Here is a 26,730-nt window from a genome sequence, read left to right on the forward strand (position 1 = left end):
GAAAAACTTAAAATCAGGTTTTAGTTTTAGTTTCAGCATAGTTTCTAAATGCTACAAGGCATGTTTTGTTCCATATGACATATGTGTAACACAGAGACTGATGATGCCTGTAGTGATTGGCCTGTTGTTGCTGGAGCTATTCTGATCAGTGATTGTGACTCGTACCTTTTCATATGTTGTACTCCAAGATGAATAAGCGTCTTTTAGCTCTTTCTGGGTTGTAGTCTCTCCATGATTTCTCATAACCTGATCTATATGATTAAACCAATCAAATTCTGCAGCCATTACGTCCAGAGTATAACTAGTATAAAGGTGGTCAGTGGATTCTGTGCAGTCAGTACGAGCAGTGCTTATAAGTAGGTGCTTAGCTTAGCATCCGGGATTTGAATTTGCCCCCAACAATAACAACGTTGTTAACGTGGTGTTAACAACAACTAAAGTTTGTATTAAAAAACTTATATATTCGTTATTTAGGCCGTCGCTTCGCCAGTTTTTGAGGAAAAACAGTGTTTTTTGAACTGGTTTTACTACCTTTAGACATCCTGAAATGACATTTTAAAAGGAAAACCCTATTTAGAAATAAAAAACCGACTGTTTAAAACGACTAATTTTGGACATCTCGGACATCGTGAATGAGTGAAATCCGGGACTTGGATTTGCCGCCCACCATTAACGCGCTCTCCAATTTCTCCTCAATGCCCCCTCTTGTGTTATTTATTATCTCTATATATGGTCTTGACACAAACTAAACAGACCGTTCACTCCTGCGATTTCTTGTCTCCATGTTTGAATGCGCATGCGCGAAATTCCGGCAAGTGTTTTTGCACTTTTTAATGAGAAAAACTGCATTTTTAAGCATAAAAAAATCCAATTTGAAAGACAAGGGCCTTTTGATCTTCGTTTTGTCAACAATTTTTATTAGTCCATCCGACATTGCTTCGTTTTGATCAAATATGACTGTACAAATACCCATTAAAACAACAAAAATCGCAAGCCATTGTGCCACTGCTATTATTATTAAACGTTTTAGTCAAATGATAGTGTCGTTCACTCAAATATCTTTCTACATTGTGTACGTTGCACTGTTGTTGAGATGTCAAATGATGTCGAAGGAAATCCTGGACCCACAGTGTATGATGTGGTTGACCCAAGTAAAACAATCTGTGCTGATTTTAGCCAGAGTGATACAAAAAAATTTAGACAAAATGCTGGTAAACAATGTCTAGCTATGACCTTGACTGCAATAGTGTATGATCATATTACAAATGTTAATGCATGGGATTCAGTATTATTGAATGACATATGCTGTGTGCTGGAAATAACCTCTATTCTTTTATAAGCACCATTCTATTAATAAAAGCTATTTGCTTTTAACTGATGTGCCAGAAATGGTCTCAGCTTTTGAGAACATTTATTATTTGCAATATGGTGACCCTCAATTAAACAAGACGCTGGTTCTGGCGTTAACTCCCGCGAGCAGCGCACGTGCCAGTCTTCAATATAAAGCTTCTGAACATAAACAATACAGTTCATATTCATTTAGATGCCTTGCAAACCTAAATGTTGTTCGATCGCGAAATTCAGAAGCGCATCGTACTTTAAAAAGTATGGAAGTTCAATAGCTCAAAAATGTAAATAAACCGCATGATACATTCACTTTGTCTTACACTTTGCCTTTGGAATTCGCGCTTATATAGTTATATTAAATCTTCAATCCTGTGCAAGCTGCGACGTGTCAACGCGCCCATACACGACCACATCATCTTGTTAAACGGCGAAATAGCAGCGATATTATTAAAATAGGACCAGAATCTACATGTATTCAATACATTCTTACCCCAATTCAATCTAAACTTAATCGAACAGCATGAAAAGAACGGTTTATTTGTTCCTCTTGGAGGAATTGCCGTATCATGCGAGCGAAATCGAATCGCGCATCGGAAAATTAGCAAAAGCTGTGCACCACCACTCTTTGGAGACAAAACTGTCACGTAGATAGATACGGTCACACACACTTTTCAAATACTAGTATATTTCGCGCCATTACACACGTCTTCTTTAGTTGCGTTCGACGAAGGAGAACGCTTCTTAGCCGTGTCATATCGAGATTTACGATGTCAGATTTGCCTCGTTCTGATTAGTCGCCATAGTAACTGGAGATCATGTGCTCGCTTCATTTTGAAATTTTGTTGTTAATTAAGGCATAAAAGCCATCGCTGTTGTTAAATCACTCATTTTACGGGTAACCTTTTGAATCACATATGCCTGTGACGTTATAATGTTAACATTTTTGTTAATGATCGTTAACCGAAATCAACACACACTTTCCGAACGCACATCACTAATCTGTGATTACTGCTAGTTATAATTATAATTCATACCGCCCTGTCTTCAAGGCAGCACTTCCCTTGCGATCTAACGTCTAGTATTCAAATAGGAATCTCAGTGTATTCTGGGATTCATTACAAGGATATAGGATATAGGCGTTAAATATATGACGTGTGTGTTACAGCTGCATAGACTAGATTTTCTTTTTTACTTTCTTTTTTCTTTTTTACTCGTAATCCTTACTTGAAAATATTTTTCAATCCACCTCAGTCCGCATCCGCTGTTTTACCATTTCTTTCAGAAAGGCGAAATATGTTGTTGTCACAAGGTCAGATTTCTCGATCTTCGCCTAAGATTTCAGAAGATGAGGCATGAGCCTCTTGCTCGCGTCACCGTTGAATTTGGCGATTTTAAATTTGGGAAGTTTACTGTTCAGAATTTCAAATCAGTTTCAGGTTTTGACTCACGAGTTTTCATATTTTGCAGTCGAAATTTCATCGACTTTTCTTTCAAATGCTAGTTACTGTTCCCATTGACGATTCTCAAATGTGATCTGATCTTTACGTCCTTTTTCTTTTTCTTCAACAAATTGAGAAGATCCAACGCTTGACGCTTTGATGCCTTTTAGTGTATCGCCCACCACGGCACCACCATAATCACAGTGTCCTTACTGTTCTGCTGTATCACTCACATTCCTAGCCTGCTCGCAGACTCCCCTTCAACTTCCGTCTCCCTAATTCAGTCTGCGCCAGTTTTGATTGACCCGCGACCCGCGCAAAAGAGGCTATCCCCTTCTAAAGGCCTCTGTAAGTTTCAAATAAATTTATATATTGTGGAGTACAGTAAATCATGTAATTGTAAATGTGGAGATACATTATTAGTATACACGTTTTGAATCAGCTTTTATTTAAATAAACCGTACAGAAATAACACAACCAATCACACACTGGGTTACACAATGATTATCCTATGAGATATTATCCTATGTGATAGTAGCACTAAGTAGTTTACGTAATTATAATGAACCGTGCTAAAAATATAGAATGCCTTGAAAATAGAGAAGTTAGACATTTCATTATCTTATAAAATTTGGTATACAAATAATATAGCACCGCCGTCCTTGAGGTAGGCCGACTCGTGATGCTTCACAAGCAATTTCCATTTCCCCTCTTTGCAAAGTTGCTCAATTTTTTGCTGGTAACCACCTTGCGGATCAGTGAAAGCAAACTCCCGGATGCCAAAGCACGCCAATCCTCCTGGTTTTACCACGTGTACAATATCATCCAAGCCTTCATTTTTCACGTGCGCAAGTGTCAACACTCCAACACAGATGGCGGCGTCATACTGATTGGCTTCAACACCCAATTCCTTGCACTGTGGTGAGCCCATGGTTCCCTGCCTCAAAGAGCCATATATTCCTTTGGCTTTGGCAATTTCCAGCAATGCTGGAGTTAAATCTATGCCATCGATATTTTTGTAGCCACGCTTCTGCAGCTGTTCCCCAACTAGGCCGGTACCACAGCCAAGATCCATAATGCGAGCGTCATTGCTAAATCCAAATTCTTTCAATTTTTGTGTCAACAGTTCGGCTGCGACAGTAGGACCTTTGTACTCATGGTCACCTACTATGCTCTGAAAGTGGAAAATACACTGACTGTTAGTGTATTGGAGTAACTATTAGTGCATACCGTAGCGCGTGCTTTTAATAAGATTATAATATATAAATGCTGTTGGCTTGCATCAAACACAAAAGCAGACATAATAGACACAAATTACGTTTGGCCGACGAGAACGGTGCCGGAGACTCAAGTATATAGTTGAGGGTATTAGTTTTAGTTTCAGTATAGTTTCTAAATGCTACAAAGCATGTTTTGTACCATGACATATCGGTTTAACACGGAGACTGATGATGTCTGTAGCGTTGGTCTGTTGTTGCTGGAGCTATTTCGACTCATACTCATACCTTTTCATATGTTGTACTCCAAGATGAATAAACGTCTTTTAGCTCTTTCTGGGTAGTAGTCTCTCCACGATTTTTCATAACCTCTTCCATATGATTGAACCAATCAAATTCTGCAGCCATTACGTCCAGAGTATAAAGGTGGTCGGCGGATTCTGTGCAGTCAGTACCATACAAGTTACAATTTACAAAATAAGATTGCGTAACTGTGAATAGATCTTATCATGATGAATTATTAGTTCCTCTGTGCCTTATGCATAATGAAAGATGGCGAAAAATGACGTGCATCCGGTTATTTAAGTAATTTAACTTCCGGGATAAATTTAGACGTCCTCTTCGTCATAGAGATTATAAATAACACTAGAGGAGGCATTGGTAGCGGAAACATCAGTCAAAAAAGGGAGCGCGACATTGAGCTATACTATAATTCCTGGAGGGAGTGCTCGCCATCATCAAGTGAAGCAAAAAAGATGGCGGATTTTAGGCTTTGCTGACGCCACATGGTCCTAAATGGCCTGGGTAGTCACCGCTGACATACCGCGATCCAAAGACAAAAATTGAGTCATCTCCCTCCTGGTTTTTGATAAAAAATACTTGTGGTTTTCAGTGAAAAATTTTTTCGTAAATTTTCGTTTTTAAAATGTCGAAGACTGACAGGATAGATAAGTACATTATTATAAGCAAAGTTACTATTATTACCATTTAAGGCCATATTATTCAAGGATCGTGCATGACGTAAGTAATTACTGCGTCGCGCACTGCGCGAACGCAGTCTTAAATTGCCGTCGGTGTTTTGTTTTGTTTTTTTTGTTTTGTGTTTTTTACGTTTTCGACCCGGTCTTCCTGGCCGCGCAGGCCAACTAAGATACTCGTATTTTGAACTCGTTTGATTTCGTATCGAAATATTTTCGTGCTAAACACACTTCAAATAGTAATCTAAGCCTAGTAACCCCCACAAAAAAATATTTTACTGAAACAAAAATTGAAAAAGTTTGTTGTCGCCGGGATTCGAACTCGGGTCGTGCGAACCAAAAGCAGGAAACTGCATGCACGATACACGTCATATAAAATAACACGTACACGAGTCGCTTTGCATGGCCGATACTAGCGCAGGAAATCTAGACGTCTGTCGTTCGAGAAAATACGTACAGGTAATCATAATGCTGGATTCTCGTCTTGTCTTGTTTGATATGCTCACTCTGCATACACTAGCACACACTGATCATGGTAAACCTACACTAAAACGGGTTTACAGACAACGATCACATGAATCATGAAAGTCTTGTACGCCATGAAAGCCTTGTATGCTATGAAAGCCTTGTATGCCATTCTATGACAATCAAACCGCACCTTCCTTTCAAGGGTAAAAACGGCCAGACCGATCCTATTGAATTTCAGTGCAAACTGATTCCCAGAGTACATGATTTCAAACTCAGCTGCCTTATTCAGGTATATCGTTAGCTACATATGCCTAGCACCAATAATGCAGTTTTACCCCTATATTCTGTACGAAGTGCTCTATTTACTAGAAACCCTAAGAAAGAAACATTTTTCTAAAGGAATAAATATTGACAGGAAATGGGGCACAGTTGCATGCAACGACTGGCGCGACGCAGTAACCGCCAGAATTGGCGTCTTGTTAGAGATATAATTGCAATCACTTATTAGATAAGGTGTAACGAGACGGAGGTAGAGCGAGAGTGATCGTGAGTGAGACAACGTTGAGAACTGTGATTTTGTATAATTTCTTTTATGATTAAATATTATCAACTGTGACTTGTCGAGAACTACTGTTTCGGAGGCGACATTCTCGAAAAAAATAATAAGTTAAAATTGTTTCTTCGTTTCCGGGCTTTCCCTGTTTTACTAATTAAGCGAAGAAGTGGTTTCTTGATCTACTGGCGTTGTAATAAATGTTTTATCGGAAGAGAATCATTCAGGTAAGCCACTAGTCGTTTTAAAATATTTTCGTTTCTTCCGTCTGGAGACTGATTTAGTAAACTTACTGTTGGGTGCAACAGGGTTATATTTAATATCAAAATGTACAGTTTTATATACGATAATATACCACTTACCAGTAAACTATGCAATTTCTCTTCATCTATCACACGCTTGGATTCTGCTCACGTTTAGGCCAAATATTTGGTCATTCATTGAATAGTTTAATTTAAGGGCGAAACGAGAATAGAAATGATGTTACAGAGCAATTTTAATATTTCTCTCCAAGAAGCATATTATTTCTCGCGCAACTTGTATCTCGCGAACACCAACATGGGCAGAAGATGAAAATTTAAGGACTTTATATATCCCTTCTGCAATGCATACATTACATTCTTCTCTAAATAGGCACTTTCCAGACAAAAAAACATGCTTCGGTTTGAGAATAACTCGTTTGTTAACAATCAAGACGCCTATTCTGGCGGTTACTGCGTCGCGCCAGTCGTTGCATGCAACTGTGCCCCATTTCCTGTCAATATTTTTTCCTTTAGAAAAATGTTTCTTTCTTAGGTTTTCTAGTAAATAGAGCACTTTGTACAGAATATACGGGTAAAACTGCCTAGCACCAGCTAGGCATATGTAGCTAACGATATACGTGAATAAGGCTTAGTTTGGAATCATGTACTCTGGGAATCAGTTTGTACTGAAATTCAATAGGATCGGTCTGGCCGTTTTTACCCTTGAAAGGAAAGTGCGGTTTGATTGAAAAATGGCATAGAATGGCATACAAGGCTTTCATAGCATACAAGGCTTTCATAGCATACAAGGCTTTCATGGCGTACAAGGCTTTCATGATTCATGTGATCGTTGTCTGTAAGCCCGTTTTAGTGTAGGTTTACCATGATCAGTGTGTGCTAGTGTATGCAGAGTGAGCATATCAAACAAGACAAGTCGAGAATCCAGCATTATGATATGATTACCTGTACGTATTTTCTCGAACGACAGACGTCTAGATTTCCTGCGCTAGTATCGGCCATGCACAGCGACTCGTGTACGTGTTATTTTATATGACGTGTATCGTGCATGCAGTTTCCTGCTTTTGGTTCGCACGACCCGAGTTCGAATCCCGGCGACAACAAACTTTTTCAATTTTTGTTTCAGTAAAATATTTCTTTTGTGGGGGTTACTAGGCTTAGATTACTATTTGAAGTGTGTTTAGCACGAAAATATTTCGATACGAAATCAAACGAGTTCAAAATACGACTATCTTAGTTGGCCTGCGCGGCCAGGTAGACCGGGTCGAAAACGTAAAAAACACAAAAAAAAACAAAAAAAAAAACACCGACGGCAATTTAAGACTGCGTTCGCGCAGTGCGCGACGCAGTAAAAAGCGATATGGTCGAAGCAAGGACATAATAGTGATTTCGAATGTAAGAACGCTACAAGTGGAAGCATGTAATACGACACTCTGCCACACCTCAGTGGCCACACCCCCTGTGGCGATAGAATTTTCATTGCTCACGTGACCAGCCCCGACCAGGGTCTTTCCTCCCCACGAGTAAAGGCCCTAGGTACGAGGTTGCAATTTTGGGCCGCCGCCTATATGACGAGCGCTTGAATACAGGAAAGGCACAGTTCATTTCATAGTGAATTACATGAAGTATGAAATTAATGAAACATTACATTATCAGCTGATTGAAAAAGAAACTCCTGATTCATCTTTCACAGTTATGCAAGAGAATTAGCCTTTCTCACGATGAAGAACGTGGAACATGAACTGTGCCTTTCCTGTATTTAGGCGCTAGTATATAATAATATAAATGGTTCGGCTCCATTTTGAAATTTCGGGGGGGAATGCCTCTATTCAATTGCTAAGCTAGCATTTACACTTTTTTAATCAGACGCGAGACATCTTGGTGTTAATCAGTGGCAGGGGACCATGTGAAACCATGTGAATCATGTGGCGTGGCGTCAGCAAAGCTCAAAATCCGCCATCTTTTTGCTTCACTTTCTGGCCGCGAGCAAGTGCCCCAGTAACACGATTCCAGATTAGTTTCCCGATCGGATCCGGATTTGTCTTGATCGGTCTTGATTCAATGCCAATGGCTTTGATGACTGACTTGATTGATTCAAAATAAAAACATAATGGCGGACAACGAAGGGTGACCAAACCATATGGAGCAAACAGTTCAAAATAAATAAATAGGCGTTTGTAAAATTTCCTACTTTATTTCAAAGTCATCCTCAGATACAATGATGTAAAAACAGCCTCGCCAAACGATCTGGTTTTTTGTTATTTACTACTTAGGACACAATCAGATGATTCAGATCAACATATAACAGTCGGTCTAGTTAATTGCGATGTTTGGGTTGCCTCACTTTCGTGATTCAACATCTTTTATTAAGAGCAAGGTTCCCCAAACTGACTTTCAAAAAGGTGTATTATATTCCCACTTTCTCTGGTAAAATATTGTACTTTGCATTATAAAAAATTCACTCTTTTTCAAACATTTCTACTCGGCTTTTTGTTTAATAGAACGAGGGTGGAAAACTTCTCTTCCACTGCTCTGTAATCAAAGAAAAAAAATTATTCCTCCCAAAAAATTATCCTTCACTCTTCAACAGTCTTCTGCTTCTGATTTGTATTCTCATTATTATTGTTTTCAATACAAATATCTTGTTTTGAACAATTTTCAGTATTTGTAACTGATTGTTCTTCAGTTTCCTCGGTTTTGGATGTTTTATTGTCTTGTGTGTCAACAACTTCATCTTCTATTTGCGCAAAACTATGATTTGCAGATTTTTCCTTCAAATCCTCTGAAATACTTTCTTCTAATTCCACGTTCACTTCTTGTTCAGCTAGTTCAAGTTTTTCCATAAGTTCAGACAGTTTTTTGGCCTTTCTTTCCTCATTTTGTTGGATAATTGAACACAAATGTTCTGTCAGTTGATCTTTTGTTTCTGTCTTCTCATGTAGGTTCATTTTGGCACTAATAAATTCTGCTTCTGCCCTTTCATAGCGTTTTCTAAGAACACAGAGTTTTGTTAAAAACGTCTGTCACATTCTACAAAAGTTGTCAGTTTGACATTGCACCTAATAACATACCTTGCAGCATCAAATTCTCGACAGGAATGGTCAATTTTGTCTCTCAAAATTTGAACGTCAGTATAAAGCAAATTATCTAGTCGACTAAGTTCTTTTTGAACCAGTTTAAGTGTTTCAGTCTCTCTTTTGGTTTTCGCATAACTATATTCAAAGAAAATTTAGTCATTACAGCTTTGTTTGCTAGCATTGTAGCATTAGTTATTTTACAGTCGCGGCAATAGAAGCGTTCCGAAAAATATGGAGTAATTCATTTGCTTAAATTTATCAGTTGGCTTAAGGAGTTCTTTAAATACTTGAACTCCAAACTTCTGTTTCGAATTGACCAACCATATGCTTCTATTTATTTCATTATCTAATAGGATTAGAGATTGGTCAATTCGTTTTTCAAGGAGTTTTTCAAATATTTCATGAAATCCGTAAGCCGTTAACTGATAAACTTGAGCAAATGAATTACTCGATCAGCCTAGTTCTATGGCCTTTCGCTTTTCGTTTCCGCCTGATATTTACGTCGGATTTGCAGGTCGACCGGGAATGAGTGTAAAGGCATGGGAAACTGGGAAGGGTCTCGATTATAGTATAGCTCAGTAGTTCGGATATTTTCCGAAACAGGTCCCCTGCACCGCTTGTAACTTCACGAGCTGTATTTCCCGCAGGCGGAAAGCCATGGGACTAGGCTGTTACGATAATTTTCGTACGATAATTTTCTCGATAATTTTCGGAACGCTTGTATTGCCGCGACTGTAATTCATGACATCATAACATGATTTACAACATTTTCGTTTAGGTTATGGCAAAATATGTATATATTAAAAAACCTAATTAAGCCCTGGTCAAACGAGAATGATAGTTGATGAGAGTTGAGAAGCGAGAGTTCACACGAGAGTTTTCCAAACTCTCGATGCGATGGTCAAACGAGAATGAGAGTTGATGAGAGTTTAGGAGAGTTTGCACGAAAGTTTCCAAACTCTCGTACGATGGTTAAACCAGCCAGGATGAGAGCTGTATGATTAAAGTTGTGAAGCAAGAGTTGAACAGTTGTTATCGTGTGGGTAGCAGGGACTATTTTCTACTATTTCTTATTTATTTTGTACTATTTTGTCTGCTACTACAAAATGCAAAGCACTAGCTGTTTTGCAACTCTCTCAACTTTACAGGTTTTTCGTACCGTTTTTTCAAGGCACTTTGTAACATTTTCTCTTTCTTTTTGTTAATCATTTCCATCTCTTTCTGTTTCTGTTGCATTTTCTCAATATTTGAAAGTTCCAATTCTTTTACTCTACACAACAAGATTGAGGAAAGACGCCAATAAGTCATTGTTGCAAAAACAAATAAATGACAAGCATACAAAGAAATTACACACATCAAAGTGTCTAAACCTAATACATTCCAAACATATGCCCATGTTACAATACCAATGATGATGCTGGCAAATTGTAGGCCAAGAGAGGTAATTTCATACATATCACATTTCCAACCCTGCTGTAAAATGGTCACAAGGCTTGAAAAGGCTAGCATTTTATCTATGAATTATTTCAATATTATAACACTTATCAACTGCAACTTTGACACAGCCATTTGTTTAACTTAGGAGGGGGGGTAATTACCCCTTCATGTATAGTTACAAAGGGAATGGTCATTTGACTGACTCATAATTTATGGACATTAGATTCCTAGGCTTGATGATATTTGAAAGGGTATTGATTCTAACGCATTAGACAATCATAATAAGTCCACCTCACCACAGAGTAAGTAATAGATAGACAGATGGCAAGTGCCTGAGGTTGAAAGTATAAACAAGGCTGCAATTTATTAAGTGTGTAAAATGCTATACAAAACATGATATTGTAAAACTTCTATAATCAAAAATGGTCACCAAGAAATCCAAACCATTTGGAACATTTCAGGCACTTGCCAAGCATGCCCAGTTGGTCAATTTTATCTCTCCCAACCCGAAAAAGCGGGTACAAAAAAAAAATTAATATTTAATAAACCCTTTCGATAATTACATCACAATGTTATCTTATAAATTTCGAACCACCTTAACTAAGATGGATTTCAAGTTTTACTATCACAGGCTATGTGCAAAGATGCAAAACATCCTTCTTCAACACATGCATGAAAAATATTTTTTAATTTTGACCAATAAATGTGAAAATGAGTTGTAACACTAAAACAAGGCTACCAGGCCATGACTGTGTATAAATGGCTTATTTTCACACTTGTATGTTCCACCTAGTTGCAGTTGCCTCATGATCAGGTCACTCTTAACTCTTTCATAAACAAAAATGATCATGTCACACAAGGAATGCTAAGAATTTGGAAGATATTTAGCTCAGGTATCATAAAGCAAAGACAATGCTACAGTAGATTTACTCTAATAAACTACAAAGTACAAGTACCTATTTTGGTTGCTCAGATTCCAAGTATTAAATAATGCAAAATACGTACAAGCCAGGTTTGTATTTATAGCAGTAAATAGCAGCTCAGTTCTATTATTATAAACCGTGATGGCAGTCACTATAATTCTATAAAAATATTATATCAAAACTTAAACATTACAACAAAACTTACTTTTCAGGCTCCATGACCACCTGAACTTCGCGACAAGTTTCTTCAACTTTCTTTTCCTCAACATCTCCCTGTTCTTCCTTCCCTTCAGCCACAACTTCCTCTTTCGGTTCATTCTTTCGTGATTCTGGAGGTCTGTCATTCTGTTTAGAATTCGTCGATTTACTACGAATTTTTTCGCGCGTTCTTGAGCGCTTGCCGGCGGGATTAATGGCAGCCTTTTTGATCGGTTCTTGTTTTTCACTTCTATTAGAACCCGTGCTTTCTCCTTGGGTTTTAAAACGCTGTATTTCTTCGTCTGTGAAGCCTGAAAAACCCGCCATCGGTGGTGTATTAAATGCGTGGCAAAACCGCAAAACTGCGCCCGTAACCTACGATCAGCGGCGGTTCGAGACAATTTAGAGAAAATTTTCGATTCTATTGTCTTTATTCAAAAACGTCGTTACAACATACATACAGCATTGACAACTGTTGCAAAGCGACCAACAAGTCCTTAGCGACATAAATAAATAGACCTTACTGTTGGCAAGGAGACTGAAGGTTATATTAGAAGACCATACTCGGAACATTGTGAAAAATTTAACCCCCAAAACTATACATGGCAACTACATGTTCCGCCACCTACTACAAATACATCTTTACTGTCATTTACGTTTCACTCGTTATTTACGCGTCATTTCACTCTAAATTCAAGGACTTTTAAAGCTCTATACAACTTTAAAGAAAAGACATTTCTTTGATTGAAATGTCAAAAGGAAAATATATCTGCATTTGCAGATGCAATCACAATCTCAAAGTCCATAGACCATCCCGCGCTATGGTTGATCACGTGTACAAAGTCCTCTAAATCCTCTTGAACTCGACAATTGCAAAGCTTAAACACAACAACAAACGCAGAAACTTAAACACAACAAGGCTCGAACAAGGACTAACAACAAGAAACAACGACGATAAAGCTCTGAAGAATAAACTAAGAAACGTCAACTGAGAAAGGTCAAATTATCTTTCAAAGATTCTCCGCACCTCGCCTGAAAACAAAAGCTGGATAACCGACAATAAGTTGTCACGTAATTATAGGGAAAGTTTACTTTGTAAGCAGTAGTAAATGCGGCAGACTGCATTTAAATTATCTAACTTTTGGCTAGCATATTTGCTACTACAGATTTATGTTCATCTTCCCAGCTTTTATTATGAACATTCCTATATGATAATTTTTCTTTATTCTGCTTTTTAATTCGGTTGCATACTCTGCATATAATCTTCAGGCCCAATAACCTGCATAACTCCCATATGCGCAGGTTGGGGCTCGACAGCCATTGGCGGATTGGAAGGGTACCCTGCGCTGGGCTGCATTGCGATTGGCTGGGCAGAGTAGGTGAGAGTCGCCTGCATGTGAGGTTGAGGATATGCCTGCTGTGGAATCATCATAGTTGGACCGTGTCCATGCGCGGGGATTGGAACGGGAATAGGCATTGAAGCTGGGTGGGCTGCGAAGAGTATGGGAGCCTGAGCCGAATGTGGATATTGGGTTACGGGTACACCTGACGTTGGTATGCTATGCCATTGGGATGGGGGTTGGACCTGGGACTGTTCTGATGGTTGTTTGGAAGGTTGGGTATATCGAGACATGTGGGGTTTATTGGATTCAACTGTGGACCACGCCTTACACAGTGCTTCTCCAACGTTCGGCTCCAGTTCCTGCAAGAGGTAATGGAACATGATTTTTGAAGATATTTCAACGAACAAGCTGGAAAGCCTCTAAGTAACATCAGAGTAAGGCTACGCTAACCTGACCATCACGACTTATTTGAACTTTCTTGTTGTCGTTCCATGGGTTCAGAAGATGATGAACATGTTGGAAGGGAATATTATCACTGAATCAAAGGAGGTGAAAAGAGGTTATGAAATGGCCATGACTAGAGAGCTGCTTCGAAGTTACAAATATTTTTTTCAAGTGCAAGTATCCACCACTAAGAAAATTACCCGAAGTGGTTTGAATCAACTGTTGTTCTTATGTTTTATGCAAAGAAGATGGCACTGGATCTTGCAGCATTGGAGTACCCTGTACGATAAAGACCCAAAAAAACCTTACCACTTTAGCCAGGTGATTGTAAATGAGCCCGTGAGAAGATTGGAGCCAAATTCACGACATTTTTCGCGACTTATGAGTGACGTCATGTGCGCGTAGCCTGCACGTGTAATCAATAATTCAGCCTTTCAATAATTACCTAATCACGAGAAAACTAAGAATGCTTTGTAAAAAATATTTTACCTTGAAAATGGCCACTGCCTTGAACAGAAAATATCAAAATGACTTTTCTACTTTCCTAAACAATAAATAAAGACAATTGTTCAGACCGGGATTTTAAAGGTAATAAATCACATGATATTTTTTTTGAGAAACTTGATGGAAATATTTTACAACCAACCTTGAAAGCCTTATTGAGTTTCTTTTCATTGGCTTGTGTAGTCGCCCAGATACCCTTACAAATATGCAAAAAAACTCGATGTAATTTCAAGTGAATAATTAATATTGAATTTTTAGTACATTTTTGATGACATAAAATTCATGAAATCCACAGAGCGGTCATTTTACCTTTGACATTGCAATATCAACATTCCTTTGATTGTTACACTTCATTATAAAATACCGCACTAAGAGAAACGATTAAAATTGATAATAATAATTTAATCACTTATAATGCGCTTTTTACATGAATATCAGCGCAGTACAGTATCCGAGTGCGACAAGAATTGAATTCCGAGTGCGAGAATTCACTATTTACGGTATAACTAACCGTCATATCTGTACTGTGATTCCTTTTTCTGACCCGATTCATCCTATCACAAAATAGATAGCAATGAACCAGAGGTAATGGACGTAGATGATTAAAAAACATCTTTATAGGGAATTTTTTGGAAACACTGAAACTTTTTCATCCTAGATTGACGTGTATATATTGGGCGGGCTGGGGGTATGTCAAACTGTAAGTAAACTACAAGGCGCGATTGTTTCGTGGCCTTTCAAGGCCTAGCTGGGTGCTCGTAAAGTTACTCTTATTCAGTTACATATTCTTGCCTACTGAAAATAATGAAAAACACCTATGGGTAGAATTATTTAAAGGCAGTCAGATTTGACGCGGTTTATCTGAACACATGCATTTAAACATAAGTTTTCTAACCTGTGGTTTAGAAGGTGCTTCGAAATTTAAACTCCCTGTAACAAAAAAAATATTTATAATTCATAGGTTAAAATTATAAAATGGTGCTGAAGTATGAAGAAAGCCACTGTCAGTGCCTGGGTTATACCACAAGTATATACATAATGAAGTCAATATGATTGTCTATTAGCAGACATTACGTTTGACTGGTGAATTAGAAGGGAACTGAAGCGATTTGACGTTTGCAATTAGCAGTTATCGTTCACTGGTTAGACTATCACTAGACCTGTCAATAGTTAAAGTCAGAAATCTCATTTATTCATGCAGTATACTGTTATGAAAACAATAACAATTGCTATTTACGTGCTGGTTCTCGCCGTCGTTTCTCTTTGCTTGTATTGTTACTGATATTTCTTCCCCTCCCTCGACTAAAATAAACACGAAATAAATGTTAGTTATATAGAAATATCACCTATCTAAGACCGTCAAACTATCTAAAAATATTGAATCAGGAAACCAACGTGAAATATATCGAAATATTGGTTTTCCGCAATCGTGGGTGATATGTAATAGACGTACCTTTCATTTCTCCCGCCAAAATCAATTTCATCTGCCTAAAAGAATAAAATAAGTTGTTATTATGCACAGCTTTTGTAGATAACATCACCACATCAGTAGTTTTTTTTCGATTTCTTGAGCACTGGGGTAAAACATCGTTCACGTATTTTCCTTTGCAATAATTACCTTACTGTCTATCCTCCCAACGACATTCCCTATTAAGAGAGCGGAGCAATGCAATCGCTAATAACTTTAACCAACATAATTGTTGAATATTTAAAGAGTAAAAATGAAATATTATAGTGTCTATACCTGATTTCCAAGTTCTCTGCGTTTTCTGAAACTGCTGATTTATTCCCAAAGCCTCTTCTTGTATTGTTAAAACATTCACAATTGTTCGCAGTACCGTCTAAAATAACATATGCAAGCATTGTTGTTTAACCATTTGATAACAGTAACCAGAAGAAATTATCAAAAAAATGAGCCATAATAAAGTGAATACTCTGGTATAGACAGTGGTACAGCTATGTCTTACTATAGTTAGTTATGTAGAGGATTACCATGTCGAATCTAAAAACGTTAACAAAATTACAAGCAAATTTTGTACCTCATCGACTTGTGACAAGGGACGCGAGGGCGATCTGAGTCTTCGTACAATGAGAGCTTGAAGTTTGTGGCGTAAATATTGTACCAGTAGAACGAGCTAAAGAATTGTAAGTAATCAATGTGCGATGTATTTTATTCATTTCGCAATTTGCTGGTGGTACAGTAAAATTTGCCAAAATTTGGCTAGCCGCCGGGACTAGTCCAATTTGGCAAAAAATTTTAAAAAAACGAGCAATTCCGCGGAATTGTACTCGTTGTCTAAAACAAAACTGACCCTCTGAGCCATCGTAATCTTTTGACAGTCAAGCTAACCTCAGGTTTCTCAGAAAACTGCACGAAGTCGTGTATTTTCATCAACACCGTGTTTTTCATAGATTCCTCATTTCCAGGACCTTCGCTCTCACTGTCACTGCTCTCGCTAAGAACGCCTTCATAAGTGACCGCGCGATTACTGCGACTGGCCTCGGGCCGACTGTCGATCTTGTCCGAAGATAAACAGGGACCAGAAAATAATGCGACAGTTAGCGGGGACACAACAGAACATGATTTCACGTGGACGAAATAGGCTGCCCTAAAAAACAGAAGAAAAGTTTAATAGGTTACGTGGAAAAACAGTGTTAATACACCTGATAACTTACCTTGTCATTTCCTCATAAAACAACCATTCGGACGGCAATTTTTCAACAGCGTCAGCATGAGCTTTTGTCAAAGATATCTTACTTTCCGCCATAGACATTAATGTTGTTGAATGATGTAAACGAATTTTCTTTTCTTTTCTAGAGGGAAAAGACGATCCATCGAAGTGAGAGATTGGGTCTAATAATTATCATATAGATCCCCATGGAACACGTTCTTAATTTTTTTCCTTTGGTAGATGTGATTAGATGTTCGATTTTCGTCTTTTGGTAGATGTGAATGTGTGATTAATGTACAAGAGCTTTTATTTCAACATCCGTAACTAATTCACTCATTCACATCTATCGAAAGAAGGAAATCCTACATAAAATTGCAGCAAGGATTAATCGCGGGTGTAAACAGATCTTTACTGACATATTACAAGGTAGATACGAAGGAAACGAGATTCTAAACATCATTACTAATTATTGTTGATACTTACGTAGTTGCAAGTTTATTTGTTTTTTTGTCGACGTACACAAGATTAGGATACAGTCCAGCACACAGGGCTGCCTATAGAAATGCAAGATTTCAGAGTAAAAGTGAAAAAAAAAGAAGAGTTCTAATGCATGACGCAACCCAGGAGCGAAGGGTAAAGTACGATGTGAGATGTACGTGATGCACAATTTGTGTGATGTGGAGTGAAGAATAAACAAAATATATTATATTAACTTTGGCGGGCATTGCTGTGTATTTTGCGGGCTAAAATGATAAATTTGCCAGGCTGAAATATATTTTAGCGTGCTGATCTAAGCCAATCAGAAGAATGACTGGAGTGTTTACCCATTGCATAATTTTTTTATACAAAAATTGCCCTTTAAATTTAATATAATAGTAATGCAGTTGATGTCCTTGGGCATAAATGTGTTTTTGGCCCAGCTCAGAACACATCTTAGTTCAGAGTCGAGAATTCAGAGTCGGGCCAAAAACACATGTATGCCGGCCCGCGAACATCAACTATTGTTATTTCAAACGTGAAGTGGATATACCTTTACTATTGCCCAGTTTCCGGAGTTTGTGTTAAGATCTCTCATATCACTGGATCCACGTTGTCTTATAAAACCCATTGATTTGAGTTGACCAAGTATAAGAGATCTAAAGTCAATGCAGAACTGATCAATAACAGAAAGTAGGTACGATATTTCTGCGATGTGTGATACAAAAAATATAGGCTCAAGAAAAAAATCTTTTCCGAAAGTGAGGATATAATATGTTATTTAGTTATAATATGTTCCAACGAACCTCATTCCAGCCATCATCTCCATCGTGCCTGGAGCCAAGAAATTTTTCTTGCAGTAATTTTTATCCCAACCCTCAGTATGAGCTTTCTGCCAACCCTGCATATAATTAAAAGGGATATTTCAGTACCTGTGATAGAGCCAAACTCAGCAGCGATGCCGTGACATATGCGAAGGGAAAATGCAGTTCCACGTTTCATTATAGATGCAGTAAAGCCCTACTCTAAATATCTTGAGAACGACCAGTTGATCACTGTAGGACTGCCCAGCTAGACGTTTCTTTAATGCAGCTAACGATCGCTTGTCGACTGAATCGACTGGCAAGATGACTAAAGAAGAGTGATGTGGTAAGTGATGATTTGTATGAACTGCACGGGTCAATCATAGAGCTATTAAAGACTGCGCCTGTGGCATGTTCAATGTCTGGAAGATTTAATCGAGACAATTGCTTACATGGGTCTTTATACGCCATAGCACACGACACGACAACAACAGGATCCACACATTTTAAAACAACCGAGAATAAGATCATCTTTCCAAGACGAGGCTCAACAGGAAATTCAGCTAGAAGTCGACCTGAAAAGCGGTGTTTGTTATCTGATAGTCAAAATTTACAAACTGACTCTTACATATTCGAATATCAATTCTCTAATAAGCGACTTTTAGAAGTCCAGTAAGAATCTTCACTTAGTCAGGGTTACCACAAGGATCTAAGATCCTAAATATATCTTACCTAAATCAGTCAGCTCTTCCCATTGATCCAATGCGTCCATTTTCTGCCAGCATATAGTAAAACAATTATGTCAAGAATAATGCTCCAGTTCTTACAGATAGCTCAGTGTCGTATCCATTTTTAAACTTACTTTCAAGGTATCCACTGCATTACGTAACACGAGATAAGGCGGAGGTTCAGGGGCGCGGGAAAGGAATTCCGCAATCGAGCTACTGGGACCAGCAAGACGCTTAGTGTGAAGACATAATTCCTAGAGAAAAACATAAAATAATAAACACTTCAATGCCACATAACACTACATCTAAAGCAAGACCTTGAGATACTTGTAGCTACCAATAGAGAAAGTTATACCGGATTAAGATGGTCATTTGGGTCCTGACTTCTTGTTCAATGACTTCAGTCTCTATATCAGAGCTCATGCAATCCTAGCTTTTAGTTAATCAGTTGCTGAATCTCAGGGAAGTACACTTCAGAAAAACTTCTTGCTTGCAACCCCTCTGGTCTTACAATGAGTATGTTTCTTTTTACTCCCTAACTGATCATTTTCAATGTACATTTGTTTCAGTTGACAAAATTGTAAGTGCGTCCGTCAAAGTAGAAATTCCGCATATTATACATTACGTGGGTTTTCACATATGCTATTTAAGTTCCTTGTGACTTAACAGGGGGATTACGAATCTTTAGGTTTGATCTTTAGGTTTAATATACCTGCAATGGAAAACGTAGTAGTTCTGGAATTTGAAAATCTTGAAAGCTGTTATATCTGACGCGGCTACAGAGATGATAACACACACCAGGGGAACAGCGACCAGCCCTGGATATGGAAAGACGACAAGACGATGTCACATTTGTTCCAACATGAGAACACTACAGTCTTTATTGGAAAAGTACAGGATACCTTCCACGACGTTGCAAAGCACTTGCTTTTGAGATCCACACCGTTTCCAGTGACGAGACTGAGGAGAGGGCGTCGAATGATTTCTGTGAAAAAAAGTACAATATTTATTTTTATCATTCAACCTTATTGGCCCCCCTACAGCAGTATATTCAGTTATCACAGCCCTCAAATTCAGAAAGTACGTTGACTGTATGTATACGTTTTGAGAACGAAGATGGGTTATATATAATGAATAAAGAGAATGAAAAACAACGTTACCTCCTTGACCTTGGCACTGTCTATCACATAAACCACATCATCAATTGTCACACTTGTTTCAGCGATGTTCGTTGCTAATATCTAGAATCAAAGATCACGTTTTCAAAAAGTTTCAAGTGTTTCAGATTGTGAACTGGTATTTGTATCATGCTTACAATTTTCCTTGTGCCTTCTGACATTTTTCGAAATGCCTATAAAAAATATATGACTAAGGTATTTCGTAAAAATTTATTTCGCGGAAGATTTTCAACACTCGAAATGCTTTCTTAAATAAATTAATGCATGCATCGTCATCGTCATATATAAAACTTACTTTTCTTTGCTCCGAAGGCTGCATTGATGAGTGTAGACAGCATATGTGAAACCTGAGTAATGAAAATATAAAATGTATTTGTATTCTTCGTGCCTCGCCGTACGACGAAGATGATGATTGTTAAACTATGCAGGTGCAAGTTGTATAAAAGACTAGTAAACTTTTAATTGTAGTTAAGGACAGAATTCGCCAATCAGAGTCGTGTATCTCTGAGTGAGCTAGGATTTAACTATGCAAAATGTAGTTATATAACCGACCCCAGAAAGGAAAGTTAAAAAGTGGTGAAGAATGTTTTTACAACCCACATCAACAATTTTTTTAGGACAAACACACTTACAACTTTGTGTTCCCAAATTCTTTGGATGAAGTTAGTTGGTCCCTGAGGGTAATAATATCATCATATCCAGACAAAAACACCAGAACTGCGCCTAAAAAGTGAAAAAATGACCAGAATAAAGCGAACAGAATACGTGAACTGCCCAACCTGTTAAATAGAGAACAGTTAACTTACCACTTGTACCAGAGCCGCATATGTACTTGAGAAGGTTAAATATCAAAGATAAATCAATCTTAAAAGACGAAAAAAATATTAAGTTTTCTTAATTAATTTTTTTTAATTTCTATTGAGCCAAACAACTAGGTACGGTGAGCAGAGGTAACTTCTTTCAGGGGAAATTTTGTAAACAGTGAAGTAAGGTGGATACCTTGTCATCGTTAAATGTCTTATGGTAAAGACTCAACAGTTCTTTACTCTCATTGTTTAGTTGTTCTGATTGTTCTTCAAGAACAGCATCGTCAACTTGATTTGCCCGCTGAGATCTGGAATTTAAGAAAGAGAACAAATTTTTCATTCTTTTTTCGTCTATACACTGTTTTGTAACAACGAGACATACATCATTTGGCAAACCTACACATATGACTGAATGAATTGAGCAACTTCCTCATGATTCCAATTCCTTGCCCAGAGAGAAGCATTCCTAGAAGAAAAATCCATTTCATATGGATAAAAAACTTGTCTCTGTACAATATTATGTGCAAAACTCTTGATTACATTTTGCATTTTTTAAACTCTGAAATGAACGATGCTGATTGGCCAACTGTGTTCCTAACTATAGTTAAAAGTTAATTGCCCTACAAACGGCCTCTGGCAATATATAGCTACATGAGCCAACTATGAAGTATTTTTTATTTATTATCAATTCAATTTACCAAGAATTGTTAGGTTCTGTCGTGCAGGGATTAGCTCCTAAGTTCAACAGTTGTTCAACCATATCAAGTGAACCACGACCAGCACAAACCATCAATGAGGTCGCCTTGGTCTCCGAATGGCGGTAATCCACTACAAGGAAGCGTTTGAAAGCAGTTTTGAAATGAATATTTCACTAAATATAATTAAACAAAATAAACTTTAGCCTATTCGCTCGCAAGCAACGTTACATGTGCGCAAAAGCCATGGCTTTTGGTTTCAGTTCAATTTCGGCAGCACGAATGAACCTTTTGCATAATAGATTAACTTACGATCCAGGTAACAAGAAGGGAATAAATCACGATACCAAAATTCGTATAATTTCCAAGTTTGGCTGCAAAATGTCAAGTAGTATGGAAAAATATAGCCATGCAAAGTAGATCGTTTTGTACACTTTTTTACTACAGCCGGAAGCGTGTAACAAAACCAGTTACACACTTCCGGCTGTAGTAAAAAAGTATACAAAATCGCCTTTCCGCACTTCACAATACTTCGCAGCCAGACTTGGCAAATTCAAGTAAGTTTAGAATGTACTTTTCGGAAATTCCCTTTTAGTCGCCTATATCAAAAGTTGGTCTATTATGTAAAAGATCCATTGTGAGTTGCATTTCTCAGGGTTTGGTCTCAAAAAAAGTACATTAAACGCGAATTAAGAATACCATCAATTCCTTCGTTCATAATTAAGTGTAGAATCTGAGCATACGAGTCCTCACTTCCCTATGGCGATAAAATGGTTAGAATTAGCAAACCTGATATGTTCTACAACAGAAATTACAATTCGTAAAGTACATACATTCAAGAATGCATCAGAGATCGCAGCGTCCATTTCTTGTGTAACATCAAGTACCTCATTATCTGGCTCTTGAAAATTACAACCCTACGTACGCATATTACAATAATATTAAGCAATGTTCTTAAACCACGAAACGTACACGCGGTAGTTAAACATTTTAGCAAACCTCCTCTTCTTCCAAGTTATCCTTTATTTCCAATTCTTCAAGACTAACATCATCTTCAACATCATGATCACTACCATCACAGTCGTGGTTCTTGTTATCGTCCTCATTATGTCTAATATTTTCTTTCTCCTGGGCGTCAAGTAAGATCTTTGCCTCGGGTTCTGTGAAATTTTTGCGATGAGAGATTTTATCTTTAAAGGCTCTTTGACACTTGCGATTTTTGCTGCGATTTTATGAGCGACTTTCTTCTTTTGATTGATGTGAACGAGTGATTGAGTTACTGACATTGAAATAGGAGCTCTTATACATCAGAGCATTCGTAACTAATTATTCGTTCACATCTATCAAAAGAAGAAAATCGAAGCAAAAATCGCAAGTGTAAACGAGCCTTAAAGGATGTAATGCATATGAATTGTATGACTTGAATATTCATGCTAATCGTAGTTACTGAGCTCCACTTCTACTAGGGCCGGTTGTATCAAGCCCGTTTTGCTTAAACGGTGGTTAAGTTCAAAATAGAAAGAAAGCCTATCGTTTTATTCAAGAAGCAAACTAAATGTTTTTAACCTTAATACAAAGATACTGTTTACAACTACATATTCAGTGCATAATATTCAAGTTGACTCATTCAGGAGAGATGTAAGAGTGTTATTTAATTTTGACTTATCCACCGTTTACGCTAAACGGGCTTGATATAACCGGCCCCTGGACGACTAAAAAACAAGGATTCCAGTTACTGAAAACACACACCCTGAATTCTGACCCGTTTTTCTTTCTCGGGAGTCTTTCGTTCTTCTAAAGAAATAGTAAATAAATAATTGTTTTGATCTGTTGTCAACGTAGGAAGAGATAGTGTCTAGAAACACACAAATATGACAAAGTTTTATCAAAACATACCAGAACTACTGTTTTGTCTTAATATTGACATTCTTTTGTTTTGGTATCCAGTGCTATGGACAAAAGGTTGCATAGACTTTTTATCACAAAGATACCTACTTCTTGATGGATAACGTAATTCGTTTTGCTTCAAGATAACATCAGGATTACATATATTTTAAGACAAACTTACAACTTCAGAACATCTTCGAGAAAGAACGTGTTTACATCAAAACAACGACCAGGAACTAAACAAACGAAGTCAACGAATATGTTTAATGAAATTTAAAATGATAAAAATCAAACACACGCATTCCTTATATAATCAAATTTTCAACGAGAATGAATGAATGTGACGAGAGCGTCTTTGGCATCTGTGTATGTTTAGCTCTGTATCTAGAAGCTGACCTACTGGATTTTTAGGTTCATGAGGTCGCATGTTCACCATAATTCAACCATTTATAAACAACCTACCATTAATGACAGGACAACCATTAAAATAGCTGGTGAATAATTTAATATCAATTGCTGCACTCATTAGGATAATCTTGATATTTCGATCAGTTGATAACAGATCACGAAGTGATATTAACAAAAAGTCGCTGAAACGATCTCGTTCATGAATCTCGTCCTAAGAAAGAGAGTGAATACACTTTCATACAGCCTGGGCGCATGAAAAGATCGACAGGCAGAAAGTTTTCACCAGTCGAAAGGAACTACTCTACATGTCCTGATTGCGAGATGTTCTGATCGCGAGTTGTTCTGATCGCGAGAAGAAAATTATTTTCTCCACCACAACTTTCTATAATAGAAGTAGCTACATCGCTAACGCGACAGAGTAATAGTCTTACCACAATAACGTGTGTAACCGATGATAAGTTTCCATCTCCGGATATCAGGGTTCGAAGTAAAATACCATTTGTGCAGTAGGTAAGGACAGTCTTTGGAGACGTCCTAGAGAACAATAAAATAGGTTTACCACTGAAAACTTGACCACTATGGCACTAGGCTGTACCGGGGAATATGTGTTCTGTGTCATGCTACGTAGCAACCACTTCGATCAATCAGTAGATCTACTACCACATGCATACATACTGCATACCACCACTGGGTTTTCTCCCTGAAAGCAATCTTTACAACAAGAAAGTATGTTGAAAGGAGCAACAATACAGTACCTGCTGTCTAGTCTAATCTGATAACCAACAGTCTGGCCACATCTTTCACCCCTCTCAGCTGCCACACGTTCGGCAACTGAGATAGCTGATATCCTTCGTGGCTGTGTGCATATAATGCGACATGGTTTGGAGGTGGAACAACAGCTCTCTATTATGTATTGGGGCACCTAGAAATACATTAATTTCCTTAATTCCCAGGCTTTGCTACCACAAAAACTTTCTAGTTGTTCAACAAGGATTATATTCATGGACATACCTGTGTTGTCTTTCCTGAGCCAGTTTCCCCTGATATTATAAGAACCTTGGAGAAAAAAAATAAAGAAATGCATGTGTAAATGTGATGTTAGAAATCCCACTGGAGCCTCTTTCCCGATGTTTCATGTGCACACACCTGGTTGCTGTCAATACCATTTAAAATTTTATCCTTTAATTCTGCTATCGGCAAATTTTGACGAAATTCTGTGAAGTCATTGGTCTGATGACTAGGAGGGATCAAAGGTGGGCCTGTGTTTATTCTTCCATTGAATTTGTGATTATCTCTTGGTGATTTACCTCAAGAAAATAGAGTTACAATACATCAGAGTTACAAGAACATCACTGAATGTTGTCACTTATCACTTCAAAATCTAATATATGGTAGTAGGAACGACAAAATTTGCCACACACAACATATTGATGCTGGCTATGGCACTGCCACTTTGGCACAGCCTGGTGTATATTACATAAAAAAGAGCTGAAGGACGTATATGTACATGTGATAGGGTTTTAAATTAAAATATATAATTGGCAGTACATTTCACATAAACCATTTTCTTGTTTTGGTGATGCACAGGGTATATGAAATAGATAGGAGCGTTGAATGGTAAAGGTCTAGGAAACAAGAATCAGACAATTTGAATTACTTGCTTCATTTCCAGGAATTGTTGATTTCTCAACCTTGGGAGTGAGGTCTTGCCTTTCCTTATTGGTGATTGGAAATCTTTGCAAAAGCTGTTCAATTTGTTGATAAGATGATTGCAACAAGTGAATACCACTGATTGAAGTTGTCTGTTCACCATATGACTTGCGCACAGTCAAATGACGATTACTACCACATCTGAAAAAACAATATCTAGTTGGTACAAAATACAAGAAATTATACACTAACTGTGACAAAGACATGTGTGTGACATAGTTTGAATATGCCACACAGTGTATATTTTTATTCATTATATACCCTTTGCTTTTGGTTATGAGTCCATAGCCCTGACACAATCTGTGAATGTATGCTCTCTCTGTTGAAGTGAATGAAGATGGGAACTCCATTTCTATAATGGTAATATAAACAAAAACTAGGGACCAAAGCCTGAAATTTGATCAGAAATTAGAGAGAAATATATAGCAAGCTATCAATTCTGAGGTGCATATGTTCATACAATATTGGTTTCCTGCTAGCATCTGTTGAAAGGGGTCTTGAATGAAGTGATTTTTTCTTGCACAAGCAGTTTGCTTAGTATACTTACAGGAATTAGTTTTACCAGCAAATTATGCATGAAAACTTAGATCTTGTGGTCAAATTTTAACTGATTAGTTGACAGATCAAATTATTCAAGTCGCGCAATAAAATCTAGTGGAAAATTTGAAAATTATAAATCTTGTATTAAACATCGTGTTCAACGCACATAGATCCTTTTTCTGTTTTTCAAATAAATGTACAATCTTGGGTACATAAAAGAAGCAAATATTACTATACAACTCAAACAATACAAGGGAAATTTGACACTTTATTGACAAAACAATGTTAAAAGCAGGTCAAAGTGTAGGGTCCACTAAACACTGCATGAACCAGAAAAATATTTTGTTTAGAGAAGCTTTCTACACACAAAACAATTGCGAAATTGTCTGGGACTTTACCTTTCCTATCCTCGTCATATCTAAATTTGTCCAGAGATAATTTAACGGCAATTTTCAGTTCCTCCTTGACGAAAATGTCTTTTTTATTAGAGCCATTTGCAGAAGACGTCCGATTTGACGAACTGTCCGCCATGTTGATAACAAGACAATATCGCGGGCTCCTTCCAGTACAGGACGAGATCACGAGATAAAGGATGACCAAGTTGACAACCGTATATGTCAATGTATATGTCTATATGAC

General features: G+C 37.6%; 3 protein-coding genes across 4 annotated transcripts; all 3 read right to left on the minus strand.

The window, feature by feature from the left end:
* Positions 1-3,213: 3,213 nt before the first annotated feature.
* LOC114518810 (methyltransferase-like protein 27) lies at positions 3,214-4,526 on the minus strand. Its single transcript, XM_028538801.1, has 2 exons — positions 4,292-4,526; positions 3,214-3,960 (listed from the first exon to the last, which is right to left on the minus strand). Exons 1-2 carry the CDS (start codon positions 4,409-4,411, stop codon positions 3,409-3,411), a joined length of 672 nt encoding a protein of 223 aa, XP_028394602.1. The 5' UTR covers positions 4,412-4,526; the 3' UTR covers positions 3,214-3,408.
* A 3,944-nt stretch (positions 4,527-8,470) lies between these two features.
* On the minus strand, positions 8,471-12,238 carry LOC114518807 (RAB6-interacting golgin-like). Of its 2 annotated transcripts, XM_028538799.1 has the most exons (5): positions 11,904-12,238; positions 10,498-10,608; positions 9,333-9,473; positions 8,868-9,252; positions 8,471-8,683 (listed from the first exon to the last, which is right to left on the minus strand). In XM_028538799.1, exons 1-5 carry the CDS (start codon positions 12,221-12,223, stop codon positions 8,669-8,671), a joined length of 972 nt encoding a protein of 323 aa, XP_028394600.1. In that variant the 5' UTR covers positions 12,224-12,238; the 3' UTR covers positions 8,471-8,668. The 2 variants fall into 2 exon arrangements, with proteins under 2 accessions (XP_028394600.1, XP_028394599.1); XM_028538798.1 differs by having other exon boundaries at positions 8,471-9,252.
* An 80-nt stretch (positions 12,239-12,318) lies between these two features.
* LOC114518797 (3'-5' RNA helicase YTHDC2-like) lies at positions 12,319-26,622 on the minus strand. Its single transcript, XM_028538786.1, has 46 exons — positions 26,490-26,622; positions 25,813-25,903; positions 25,499-25,692; positions 24,988-25,148; positions 24,853-24,897; positions 24,597-24,763; positions 24,273-24,375; positions 23,896-24,052; positions 23,615-23,669; positions 23,443-23,495; positions 23,296-23,340; positions 22,546-22,706; positions 22,380-22,463; positions 22,246-22,303; positions 21,550-21,679; positions 21,252-21,317; positions 21,045-21,159; positions 20,852-20,909; positions 20,678-20,768; positions 20,341-20,392; positions 20,183-20,218; positions 20,028-20,108; positions 19,770-19,852; positions 19,580-19,685; positions 19,002-19,121; positions 18,872-18,914; positions 18,592-18,714; positions 18,361-18,467; positions 18,143-18,237; positions 17,890-17,995; positions 17,343-17,413; positions 16,864-17,001; positions 16,538-16,796; positions 16,227-16,322; positions 15,932-16,028; positions 15,806-15,834; positions 15,641-15,675; positions 15,425-15,489; positions 15,083-15,117; positions 14,699-14,741; positions 14,497-14,555; positions 14,330-14,383; positions 14,173-14,227; positions 13,993-14,089; positions 13,690-13,774; positions 12,319-13,598 (listed from the first exon to the last, which is right to left on the minus strand). Exons 1-46 carry the CDS (start codon positions 26,620-26,622, stop codon positions 13,131-13,133), a joined length of 4,605 nt encoding a protein of 1,534 aa, XP_028394587.1. The 3' UTR covers positions 12,319-13,130.
* Positions 26,623-26,730: the final 108 nt, after the last annotated feature.

This window comes from Dendronephthya gigantea, unplaced genomic scaffold, assembly GCF_004324835.1.
Source record: "Dendronephthya gigantea isolate DGI-Jeju-01 unplaced genomic scaffold, DenGig_1.0 000012F, whole genome shotgun sequence".
NCBI classification, from domain to species: domain Eukaryota; kingdom Metazoa; phylum Cnidaria; class Anthozoa; order Malacalcyonacea; family Nephtheidae; genus Dendronephthya; species Dendronephthya gigantea.

Excerpts from the sequence above, each read along its gene's own strand:
- LOC114518797 (XM_028538786.1), bottom strand. The coding sequence starts at position 26,622 with ATGGCGGACAGTTCGTCAAATCGGACGTCTTCTGCAAATGGCTCTAAT. Across the intron at positions 18,238-18,360 it reads TCGTTCTCAAGATATTTAGA|GGTTGGCAGAAAGCTCATAC; the intron begins GTAGGGCTTTAC and ends AATTATATGCAG. Across the intron at positions 15,676-15,805 it reads TTGGGAGGATAGACAGTAAG|GCAGATGAAATTGATTTTGG; the intron begins GTAATTATTGCA and ends TTATTCTTTTAG.
- LOC114518810 (XM_028538801.1), bottom strand. The coding sequence starts at position 4,411 with ATGGCTGCAGAATTTGATTGGTTCAATCATATGGAAGAGGTTATGAAA. Across the intron at positions 3,961-4,291 it reads GGAGTACAACATATGAAAAG|AGCATAGTAGGTGACCATGA; the intron begins GTATGAGTATGA and ends TTCCACTTTCAG.
- LOC114518807 (XM_028538798.1), bottom strand. The coding sequence starts at position 12,223 with ATGGCGGGTTTTTCAGGCTTCACAGACGAAGAAATACAGCGTTTTAAA. Across the intron at positions 10,609-11,903 it reads GTGGTCATGGAGCCTGAAAA|AGTAAAAGAATTGGAACTTT; the intron begins GTAAGTTTTGTT and ends CTTGTTGTGTAG. Across the intron at positions 9,253-9,332 it reads CGAGAATTTGATGCTGCAAG|AAAACGCTATGAAAGGGCAG; the intron begins GTATGTTATTAG and ends CTGTGTTCTTAG.